The sequence below is a fragment of the Poecilia reticulata genome, linkage group LG22, assembly GCF_000633615.1.
Source record: "Poecilia reticulata strain Guanapo linkage group LG22, Guppy_female_1.0+MT, whole genome shotgun sequence".
In the NCBI taxonomy this organism is placed as follows: domain Eukaryota; kingdom Metazoa; phylum Chordata; class Actinopteri; order Cyprinodontiformes; family Poeciliidae; genus Poecilia; species Poecilia reticulata.
Window position 1 is genome coordinate 12,140,551 of NC_024352.1, and position 12,216 is coordinate 12,152,766.

At 36.9% G+C, this 12,216-nt stretch overlaps 1 protein-coding gene and 1 long non-coding RNA gene across 2 annotated transcripts; one reads left to right on the plus strand and one right to left on the minus strand.

Moving 5' to 3' along the window:
• The first annotated feature begins 1,020 nt into the window (after positions 1–1,020).
• LOC103458579 (cytosolic 5'-nucleotidase 1A-like) lies at positions 1,021–7,991 on the plus strand. The gene is made up of 6 exons (XM_008399494.2): positions 1,021–1,614; positions 2,931–3,098; positions 3,239–3,368; positions 5,730–5,852; positions 5,953–6,137; positions 6,431–7,991. The coding sequence occupies exons 1-6, from the start codon at positions 1,492–1,494 to the stop codon at positions 6,800–6,802; spliced, it is 1,101 nt and encodes a 366-aa protein (XP_008397716.1). The 5' UTR covers positions 1,021–1,491; the 3' UTR covers positions 6,803–7,991.
• A 2,342-nt stretch (positions 7,992–10,333) lies between these two features.
• LOC103458580 (uncharacterized) lies at positions 10,334–10,941 on the minus strand. Its single transcript, XR_532593.2, has 2 exons — positions 10,767–10,941; positions 10,334–10,613 (listed from the first exon to the last, which is right to left on the minus strand). It is a non-coding gene; the product is annotated as an uncharacterized LOC103458580 (long non-coding RNA).
• Positions 10,942–12,216: the final 1,275 nt, after the last annotated feature.

Below are 12,216 nucleotides of genomic sequence, written 5' to 3' on the forward strand. Positions count from 1 at the left end.
TTGTATTATATATACAAATTGTTGATCTTTTTATCAAATGTATTGAAGATGTATAAAATTCTTTATACATTTCATTAAAAAATGTATCATTTTTAAAAATAAATTTCATCAAATTTCTCTACGTATAATATTGCTAAACAATTTGTATTTAGCACTATCTATATCTATATACCTGTAACAGATATATAGATGTGCTTTTTTTCCTAGTAAAATACATTTATTTTCCTTGTTTCTTTGAAATACACCTCTGATACATTAGGTATTTTAAAGAAACCAATATTATATATTTGAAATAAGTTTATACTTTTTCTGATATTTTTTAAATTCTTTAACAATATCATAAATTTAATTTGTATTTTATACATTTTGTTTTGGTCAAACACAGAAAGTAACATAAATATCGAAATATGTAACAGTTCAATGTTTTATTCTAAAAGTGCTTGTCGTGTAAAGATGATGCTTGTGATGGTCTGTTATCTTGCCTAAGCGTGTCTGTTTTATTTTTTCTTCCTTTAGTTAATCCGTGGTCCTGCTTAGTATCTCCTGCCAGAAACCACCTTGACTGTGTGGTTTGATAAAAGCTAAATTACCTCTATTAACTATAATTTAATGCTCTTCAAAGCACAGCATGTACTTTCATCTTTCCTCCTTGCTTCACCTGCTTGTTTCTGGCTCCTGGGTTTGGTGGATGATGTATTTCAAATGGAGTCCATGCAGCCAATCAGATGTACAGATCATATGGGAGTGTCCCATTTGCTTCAACTCCACTCTTGTTGCCTGGAAACTGGGACTGCTGCTTTGTAACTCAGTCCCTGCGACAACCTGGCGAGGTTTCAGGAGGCTCTAAACGAGAGAGCCAAGATGGACTGCAGTTCCCACAATGCTACGCAGAATTATGAAATAGTTAATTTTTACAGTGTACCTTTTGCTGTAATACTTAACACCTTTTGACAAACAAATTGTGAGTCAGCTGTTACATGAGGGGAGGTGAAAGATAAAGACATTTTAAGTATCAGGACACTCAGACGGTTATTGTCCCATAGTGCGCAGCAACCGGTTATCATCCAGATTAAATCACATGCTCAGCTATGACTCAGGGGAGTCTGACACTGAAAGAGTTAACGGTGGGAGGATGCAGAATGGCTTGAAGTCAGGACAGAGTGTGCAAAAGAGGAGAGCATAGTGCAGCACAGAAGACCCGATCCAGGATTTTCCTCCAAACGATGGTGGACATATCAAACCAAGGTCACAGCTAGAATCTTGTCTGCATCCTCTGTCTTTTCTGCAGCATGTCATATTTTTACATCCAAGTGCCTCAGGAGCTCCAAAAATATTGAGCTCACGTGCTGATGGCTGCAAGACTGCATTCAATTTGGGTAGGGTGAATTTTGTTAGGAGCGTTTGCTACATCTTAAAGTATATTTAAATAGGAGGGGATCACACTGGGACTCGGTGTGATCCTGAGTGTGAGCTGTGAACTGAAGCAGCACAATGAGTCGAAGCAGCATTCAGACTCTGACAATCAGTGGACAAGATGTGGTCAAGAACGGCAGCCAGAACTCATCGGAAGATGCTAAGGCACTTTTGAAGCCATCCACACCCTCAAAAAAACCTGTGAGTATCTCTATAGATTTCATCATCCCTAGTACAGGTTTGGCTACAGGATAAAGAGGTTTGCTGAAGGTAGTTGTTATAATGAAGTCAGACATAGTTCATTTGAACTGCGTCAAATAATTTCGGAGTGGCCGTAATTTATTGCAACTAAGACAAGAGCAACAAAGAGAATATTTAAATTCCATCAAAAAAAAATGTTCACTGAAAAGTTTGAAATTGGTGTCAGTAGCGAATTAATTATGGCTCCAGCTCATGTTGAAAAAAATTGCATAGTGATGATGCTATGTGAAACAGGATCGGATGCTCCATTGTACCAGTTTACAAACGAGCAAGCTGCAGAGGTCGTGTTTCAGATCAGGAGGATAGATAACAACAAGCAGTGACCTGAGTGTGACCGGCTAAAGCAGCTCACATTCAGGCACAGACAAAAGAAATGAGGTATAGCATGGAAATATCAGCTCAGTTTGTGTAGTGCACAGTATATTCACCCTATAGTTGCCTGAAGGTTGCTTGACATGAATTATTACACCAGTGCAGCCCAGAACGAAGGCAATCAGAAACTTCTGGGTAAAGCAACATAAGGGAAATTTTTATTTGTTTGGTCATGTGAGCAGGTGTTATGTCATACTGGAAAATGAACACGTCCATAAAGTTTGTCAGAGGAATGGAAGCATGAAATTATCTAGAATCTACTGGAAAATAAAACAAACAAACAAAAAACAAATTTATTACACAGCTTTTTATTTTTATCACATTTTTTCCTTGCACTCAACCGTCCAATGACATACTTGGATAGAGCGTGCTTAGCACTAACCTTTATTGTCTTAATCTCGTCCCTGTGAAAGGTGTCAGTGACTATCTGCTCGATGACTGTCAAACCAATATTATTTGTCATAATGTCATAATTGTGTGAAAATCTGTACCAGAGATATTCTATAGTGAATTCCAATGAATGAGTTTTAAAAAATTAAAACAAAAAATGGATGTTTATTACATTTGTTGTCTCATCTAGCAAACATATTAAATCTGCAGTTGAGACGATATTTTAAAATTCTCATAAAAATGTGTTCAAACGTAATCAAATGATCGCTACAGTGGGCAACAAGACGCTCAAAGAGTTAACGGGTTCAAAACTCTGGTATGTGAAACAGCATTATCAGCATTGGGAGGCATTTCATGTCACACTCACTTTCAGTCACAGCAGTTCTCTCGCTTTACTTTTGCTCCGTCTGTTCTTCTCAGCATAGATTTGGATTGTTAAGTAGAAATATCAGGTCCAATTTAAAATGACGTGTGTTAAACCTGCGACCCTCCAGCCCAAGCCAGAGAACTCTATCACCATCGCCGTGTCGTCCAGAGTCCTGTTCAACATGGATAAGGAGCAGCAGATCTTCGAGCAGCAGGGCATGGAGGAGTACATCAAGTATCAGGTGGCGCATGAAACCGAGCCTTTCAGCCCCGGACCTGCCTTCTCCTTTGTCAAGGTCAGAGGGCCGTCGAATGAAAGCTGATTTTCAAAGCTGGTGTTTGGTGTGTCGTTGTTTTGATTCCTTCTTAAGGACTGTATCTCCTTATTGCACTGAATTTAAATGATCCTTTACATCTGGTTTGGTTTTATTCCCAGGCCCTGGAGGCAGTCAACACTCAGCTGAGGGACCTTTATCCTGAGAGTGAGGAGCTCTTCGACGTTGTTCTCATCACCAACAACCACGCTTATGTCGGCCTGAGACTCATCAATACCATCAATCATCACCGTGAGTTGTTGATACACTGATCACTCCTAGCATGTGAAGGCTTTCCCTCTTTTGACTTAACCTGCAGGGCAACTTGATGCTTTTATTCTCTTTTACAACCCTCCAAAACTCCCTTCAATGACCACACAGAGACGGGATACATATTAATTTAAAGATGAGTGAAAGCTAAAAGTACAGTGTTTAAACCTCAATCAAGTATTAAGTGAAAAATAAAACAATAAAAAAATTATTTTCTGGTCTTATATAATAATTTCTAATCCTAAAACACTTTTGTGTTTTATTAGACACAATCATTAAAAGCAACAGAAAAAAAAATTCTGGCAAAATAAAATAGCACTCTATGAAAAAAAATTCTTATATGAGTTTGACTTTTAAACCACATAAGTAAAACAAATATGTTTTTGATAATATTCTAATTTGTCTAGAAAGAAATATATTTAAAAAATGGATTTGGTTATATTTTTAAATATTTGATGCCATCTTCCTGACCAGTTCTGCTTTTCATTAAGTTGTTTGTTTTACACTGAACATAAACACAATTTTTATTTTTTTTTATCTACTTCTTGTTGTTAGTGTGAGGTCAGAAAGAAGTCTCTAAATAAATGGCTCTTTTGATGAAATTAAATAATTTAAATTATTATTATTACTGTTATTTTAAACCTGCTTAATTTTAATCTGTTTGATTCAATTATATTTGAAAAAAAATTATTTAGATATAAATTGGCGCATTTAAAAACAATCATGTGTGCAGAACGAACAGAAAGTAGGTTGAGATTTCTAAAATAGAACAAAAACTGATTATCATGTAGTGTCCTTTTTACATTCCCTTCTCTTCCCATCACTTCAGCCATTATCCTGTCTGCTGTGGAGTCAATTAAATATTCATGACGCCTCACTTTATCCTGCTAAGTGTGTTTGTTCAAGTAAGCAGGATCACCTATTTTGCTGCTAAACCTGCTGAGCAATTTTAACAAGATCACATCCTTAAAAAGCAAAACAGTCATGTTCTCACAAGCATTCAGAGATTTCTTTACCTTATTCAAAAAGTTATGTACAAATTTGCAAAAAAACAACTACCCTCCATAGAGAGGTATCATCTCTTTTTGAATCTCTCTTAAAATGTACTCACAGTAACCTCACTGACTGCTTTTACGTTCTGAAGTTAGAGTCAAAAATGAAACAGGACAGCAAACAAAAACCTGCAGATGTGTTGGGAGAGCTTGATGATGAATTGGGTTTTATTCAGGACACTAAGCAGGTGATAAGTGATTTACAAAAGGCTTGGAAACAGATCTGTGACTGAGATTAAACTGCCACAGCTTGACCCGGGTTAGCCCTTCCACTTAGAGATTATTTTGACGTTAATCTGAGGGAATGAAAATATTACATTTAGATGTTATGCTTATTTTATTCTTCAGGACTAGTTGTAGGTCTGAGTTAGAATAGTCTCTGGACCCATCTTCTGCTGTATAAAAGCAGAGTGTCTCAGCAGCTGGGTCTTTCTATACCCTCATAAATTCTCTTCATATCAGTAATGAAATATTATAAATCAAGTCCAGATGGTGCTGCTGACTACAAGATGACCACAAAAGCAGAAATAAACTGAATGTGATCTAAAAATACACTGTGGAACAGCTATTTTTGAACCATTAAATTACTTTTTAAAGCCTCGATTGTTCACAATCTCCCAGTTCCTGTGTTGACATGCGTGTGAAATTGTCGTGGTGTTTCCTGCTGGCTGAACTAGGACTGACTGTCATAACAGTGGGATGTTTCTCATGGTTCACACACCACAATGCAGCACAAAGAAATAAATCCTACAAGCTTTGAGAGTGATTTTCTGTTGTGTCTGTGCTAATTTTGATTATAAAGGCAACATTATGTTGGAGTCTTGGTTACAGAGCCCAACTCAGTTGCTTCAGATGAACAGCAGTGGTATAACTGGACAACTTGAATCTGCATGTTGTTTAAGTTTGCATTGGAATCATACTACTGAACAAAACTGACCAAAATTGCATTTGTGCATTTTTTAAATATTAATATCCACTGAAGGTACAGCTGATGAGGCAACATTTATGTATGTATGTGAGTAGTATACTTCCTGTGCAGTTCTTCTGGTGCCATTCCTGCTGTGCTAAAGTTTTTTTGATGGCAACTCCTGCTGTTTTTGGAAAAGAGCAATGAGAGTATCTGTAGCTGAAGTATTGGTAGTAGCAGCAATTCTCTCACCCTGACATCAGAATGTCTGCAATCGAGATTTGATTCCTTTGCACCATTTTTATTGGTGCGAAAACTGTGGCAGTTTGACCCATGTGTACAAATGCAGATGTGTGCACATTCATTACGTTTCTTCTCTTCCAGAGTTGTTCATTGAGCGATTCTGTATGACTGGAGGAAACAGTCCCATCGGTTACTTAAAGGCCTACAACACTAACCTCTACTTGTCTTCTGACCCAATCAAAGTTCGCGAGGCTCTGGAAGAAGGTATCACAATCACAGAGGGACCTGCACTCTAACTCTCCAAACACATTTGACTTGTTTATGTTTGACGAGTTATATGTGTGTGAAATGTGTTGTGAACCAGGTATAGCAGCAGCCACCATGTTTACCCCGGAGAAGATGACAGAAGTGTCAGAGACTCAGCTCCGCGTTGCTTTTGATGGTGACGCCGTGCTCTTCTCAGATGAATCGGAGCAGATTTATAAGGCTCACGGACTGGACAAGTTCTTTGAGCATGAGAAGGCTCACGAGAACAAGCCTCTGGACCATGTAAAGTACACCAAATGGGGCACTTATCATTGTTATAAACCTGTTTTTGTATAGTTACATAAATGACAAGGCAACACTGATGCTTGTTTACATTATTCCTAAATTGGTACATAGTACTATGGAAACAGTACAAATTTTTGAGTATCTTCAGAGAGCTTTTATACTCTGAAGAGAGTCTAATATGTGCATCTCTCTTTCTTTGAAGCTTTTGAAGTCAAATGCAAATGTTTTGGCCAAATGCAGAATTTCAAAGTGAGTAATATACCATCTACTTTCATCTACTCTTCCCACAGGGACCGTTGAAAGGCTTCCTGGAGGTTTTAGGAAAGCTCCAGAAGAAGTTTTATGCCAAAGGCCAGCGCATGGACTGCCCCATTAGGACCTACCTGGTGACGGCTCGCAGTGCAGCCAGTTCCGGGGCCAGAGCCCTAAAAACTCTGCGGTCGTGGGGTCTAGAGATCGACGAGGCCCTGTTTCTCGCAGGGGCACCTAAGGGTCCCATCTTAGAGAAGATAAGGCCGCACATCTTCTTTGACGACCAGATGTTTCACGTGGAAGGAGCAGCTGAAATGGGAACAGTGGCATGCCATGTGCCCTATGGGATCGCTCAAAGGGTCCCAGAGAGAAAAGGACTAAACGACAAAGAGGTTTCTTCAATTAAGTAGCAGAAATGCAGCATTTCAGAGGCTCAGGAGTCCACGAGGAACTAATTTTCTGCTGCATGATAAGTGTAATAACTGTTTAAGAGTGAAAAATCTTTCATTTTAAAATCTAACTGATGCACTTTCTGATATGTATCATTATGTCAACCAAAAAATACTTATAGTAATAACCTTACCAGCACCTTGAGTAGATAAATAGTTGATAAATGTTTATTATTAAATGTGTTAGATGTATGTCCTAAAGTAACATTAAGCCATTTGACAGAGAAATGTTTGCATATTAATATTAATTCACCAACATTCATTTGTAATCATTTTGCCAATTTGTGGTAAAGAAACTGATTTTAATACACTTTTTGAAATGAATTAAAAATGTACTAATATTGCTAAAATGAGGAAATAAGCTATAGGATTCCTCATTATTTCATTACTGGGTCAAAGTTGACTATTTCAAGTATTTATTAACAGCCTCAGTGACCACAATAAATGTTTTATAAGGTTATTTTAAATTGGAAATGTGCCTGATATACAAAAAGTATGTATTTTTCTGGCTTTTTATACTTTTTCCCCGATCAAGAAATAAAAATGTAATAAAAAAAGAAATATAGATGTAGTAAAAGTGATAGATCTATCAATTGAAGTATTTATCGAGAAATAATAAAAGAAAATCATGACTATTTTTGTAAATTCCAGTTTTATGCAAATTAGGAGATTTGTGCAATTCTACTTCATAAAGTGTGCCTTTTATCCCAGTTCTTTCCTTTATGTAATACAACTTTGTTTTGTGCTTTGTTTGTTTTTGTGCATTATACTTGTTGCAAAAATAATGAATGTTCATGCTTGCTTCAAAACATGAAATCGTGTGCAAATGTCACTTTTGAATTTGTTTGCCCTTGATAAATAGACTATATAGGCCACAGCAGCTTCAGCGTTTGTTAAAATCAGTGCTACATTCCTCATGTCTGCTCCTTGTTTCTGAATGTTAACCATGTCCAATGCTAAAGCCTGCCTTATGCGATGTTTAAATGTTATGGCACTTATTGTTCTGGTAATGAATCAACACAGGCTTGTGGTGAAGGTAATGTTTACTGTTAAATGTGGAGTTTGTGTCAGTTTCTGTAAAGGAGTGTGCGGTATCTTCTCTTTAAAAACCAAATAAGTATTAAACAAATCATTGTAGCCAGTTCTCTCATCAGAAAGCTGATTTTATTTATTTGCTTATTTATTAATGGCTGTGGAAATTAGCTTCACTTCATCTTCTTAAGGAAATTATTTAAATAAAAATCAAGAGAGAAACTCCTTGAAAGAGTTTTCACAAATATGCCAAAGGGATTTTGTCTAAATATTTGCACTTCTTTTCTATTGTCAGCAGGGGGCGAGAGAGCTCTGTTTTTCAAAGATCATTAATTACTTCAGGCTTCTCGGTAAATCAATCAATCAATCAATCAAATTTTATTTGTATAGCACATTTCAGCAGCAAGGCATTTCAAAGTGCTTTACATAATTAAAATAAAAACAGAAATAATCAGTGAGAAAGAGAGAAATTTAAAAAAAAAATAAAAAAATAAAAATAAAAATAAAAACAAAAAAAAACAAAAAACATTACATCATTAAAACGTCGAAAAGAAAGAAGAAAAAATTAAAAACATTAAAGATATAAAAACATGGAAGACATCAAAACCCGCACTCTAACCCTATTAGCCATAAGCAACTCTAAACAGGTGGGTTTTAAGTTGAGATTTAAAGGCACCCAGTGTTTCAGCTGTTTTACAGTTTTCTGGAAGTTTGTTCCAAATCTGTGGTGCGTAGAAACTGAATGCTGCTTCTCCTCGTCTGGTTCTGGTTCTGGGGATGCAGAGCAGACCAGAACCAGAAGATCTGAGGGGTCTAGACGGTTGGTACAGTAATAACAGATCTTTAAGGTATTGTGGTGCTAAACCGTTCAGAGATTTATAAACTAACATCAGTATTTTAAAGTCTATTCTCTGAGCTACAGGGAGCCAGTGTAGGGACTTTAAAACTGGTGTTATGTGCTCTATCTTCCTGGTTTTAGTGAGTAAAACGGTTAACAAACGGTAAAACATCTGCAAAAGCCTGTAATGGTCATTCAGTGGCCTCCTGAGGCCAGTTCTCATCCAACTTAATCAGTCTTGAAATAATCAGAGCTGGATATCCACCAGTACTTGACGTTGTTCCCTTGCTTCAACGTCCTATGATGGTGGGTCAGAAAATGCTGCTTTTAATGTTTATTTGGCATAGACAAGACTTAGACCATCGTGGCTCAGTAGAAAGAGTGACTATGCGATCTATAAGTTGTGGTTATGATTTCATCTTCCTCCTGTCACGTGTACTCCTGAACAAGGCACTTAACCCCAAGTTGCCTGCAGTTTTTCCTATTGGTGTGTGTTTGTATGTTTTGAAAAGCGCTTTGAGAGCACTTTATTGAAAAGTGGAACTAGAAAGGCTCTTTCCTCTTGGTGAATCAGAAACAATGACCATAAATGAATCACATTCTGGTTTAGATGTTGTTCTGTTTTCTTTTTATATATGTAACAACGTTTTAATATATGTAACATCCCAAAATGTGATCATTTTGGGATATCAAATCACTCTAGGATAGTTTTTCTCATGTGGATAATGTCTTTCTAACTCTGACCAAACTTTGTTTCTTCTCTGCTCTTCAATTTATTTAGTTAAGTTTTTTTTTTTTCATTTTGTTCTTTGACATCCTTCCTGTTGTCAGACAGGTTCTTTTTAGGTCATGTCTTGAATGTCCAGGTCGGGTGCTTATCATTCAAAATTGAGCTCAGCTTTCCAGGAAGTGAGTTTAATGATAGTTAGTTCATGACGTGATTTAACAATTGGTGCAATTATGTTCCCAAATAGGGCAAAATTAATAGCTATGTCCTCAGATGACTGAAACTATCATTTGAACTACATTTTGAATTTCAGTCTGTTTGCTTAATATTAAAATCTGCTTGATAATACAAAACCTCTAACTGTGGCAAAACATAAAAAACTGAAACATCTGTTCAAATTCTTTTGTTGCAGCACTGCAGGAAACCACAATCGTGTTGAGTATCATCATGGGAGGTCAAAGCTCCATTTAAACACAATTACCTGCTGACTGTAAGAGATACTGGACTGTAAGAGATACATGACATCATGCTAATGGAGCATGATGTCATGCTCCATTAGCAACAGCATGACATCATCCCTGCAGCCTGCTGTTGTTATTGAGGTCTCATGATATACTATTTGCACCAGAAATATGATTTTTATGTAATTATTAGAAAAGTAAGTTACATGAACAACCAAAAAACTCACTTGTTTCCAAAGCCATCAGATAACATTTGTAATGTTGACTAAGAGAAAGTAAAAGCTGTTTTAAATCTCTACCTTCCAGTTAAATTATCTTCACTTTTATAGCAAGTCGAGGTGCCGAGAATAAGATGTAGTAGAGATGGGGTTTACTTGTTTCTGCTATAAAAAAAAAGTTTCAAAGTGAAACAGTTAAAACACTACAACAGCGAAAACTTTCAATAAGACTTTTATTGCTCTTTCATTTTATAGACTGTTTACATTTTGTGAGATAGAGAAAAACTTTGTCTTATTTCAAATTCCACTCAAGCAACTTTTTTGATTTACATCATAATGCAACATAATGCTTCAGGAGTATTAGCACATACTCCCCTACACATAAACAATAAGTATTTTGTAGGTGATTTTCAGCGGAAGAAGCTGGCCACCCACCCTGCTGCTGCTCCTGCACAGGCTACAGCTGTACTGGCGGCACCTGACAAACCAGCAGCACCTGCAACATTTGTCATTGATGTTTGACAAGTAAAAACGGTATCTCAAGCAGCCACAAACATTTCTGATATATTGCTATAAAGAGATTATTACAAGTTTTGCAGCAAAGGAAGATGAAGAAGCTTAATTAATGTGTTCCAACATTGTTTCTAACCTGCTGATTGCAGAACAGCCACCACGCTTCCTGCTGCCACTCCGCCTCCGTTGGCCGCTGCTGCTGAAGACATCATGCTCGCAGCGAAGGAACCTGCTGCTATCCCACCTGAGGTGAAACCTGCAGCTGCCAGAGCGAAAGGTGCTGCTGCTAATGCTCCTACTGCAGATGCAGAGACGTTGCAGAATGAAAATGCATAATTAAGCATAAATGATCAAAATTAGATCAAAACTAAAGAAGAACGGTTTCTACATCTTTTCACCTGTTCCTGCTGCAGCAGCCACAGTTGTAACTGAAAGATAAAATCATATCAGCTCAGTTTTCCATGTTAAACTCATTAAATTATCATAAAGTAAATAAAGTATCCTAAATCCAGAGCACAAACGTGGATCCATGTCTGTCCTCTCTTCAACAAGTCTTGAATATGAGATTTTCTTTTATCGACCGCTTAGGTTTTGTTTATACAGAAACAAAAGTCTAGGCAGAAGATGGCAACAGAGTTGCAGCAGACTGCTCAGGTGACAATAAAGGAACTAAACTGGACTGAAATGAATTACACCAACGTTTCAACTCACAAGGACCTCCCACTGCTGTCATTTTAACATAAACTGAACCTTGAAGTCAGTGTTCCAGTAAAACCAGACAGACCAACCTCGGGTAAGGACAGACATAAAAGCTCTATTTAATCCATGTAGAAGTTTGTAGTTCTGAGCTTGTTGACTGCTATCTCATATGTTTCAGTGAATACCCTGAATGCTTTTTAAAAATATTCACTTAAGCTACTGTTGTAAAAAAAATTTAATCCGTTTTGGGTAACACTTTATTTGAAGGGGAGATTAAATACATTTTTGACAGTCTTCAAAAAAAATGATTACATTTAAATGCTTGAAAAATTGTGTCTCTGGTTTGAATCAATGAAGATTTCCCACCATATAAAAAAATAAAGTTTGTTTTTATAACATTATTATTATATTTTCAAACCGAGAGGAGAAGGAATCATTTAGAAATGTTTTAATTTTATACTGGATGAGTTACACCCTCTTTTGAGTGATAAAATGACAAGGACACCATACTTGCCTGTCTTATCATTTTACAGTGTGTATTTTGATCACTTGATCATGTGTATGTGTAACGTTTATGGATTTCACCGGATATTTGAATTCCCCACAGGATAAATAAAGTTCTAGCTATCTTATCACAGAAAGAGGAATAGAGTTTATGTAAATTTGATCCCTATCCATCTGTATTGTTGCCTTGTTAAAATGTGAAACATCTTTATCCTGCAGAACTTGTTCTCTGAATCACTGACGGGATAAATATTGTTGTGGATAGGGTAGCGTGGGATCACGTGACTTTAGTGAGTGGGTGATGGGGGAGGTCTATATTGCTGCAGGTGTTATGCCCAGAAAAGCCCGCCTGCCCAAATTTGCATCCCCTGTCGCGGGAGCGC

Excerpts from the sequence above, each read along its gene's own strand:
- LOC103458579 (XM_008399494.2), top strand. The coding sequence starts at position 1,492 with ATGAGTCGAAGCAGCATTCAGACTCTGACAATCAGTGGACAAGATGTG. Across the intron at positions 1,615-2,930 it reads CCACACCCTCAAAAAAACCT|CCCAAGCCAGAGAACTCTAT; the intron begins GTGAGTATCTCT and ends GCGACCCTCCAG. Across the intron at positions 6,138-6,430 it reads AGAACAAGCCTCTGGACCAT|GGACCGTTGAAAGGCTTCCT; the intron begins GTAAAGTACACC and ends CTCTTCCCACAG.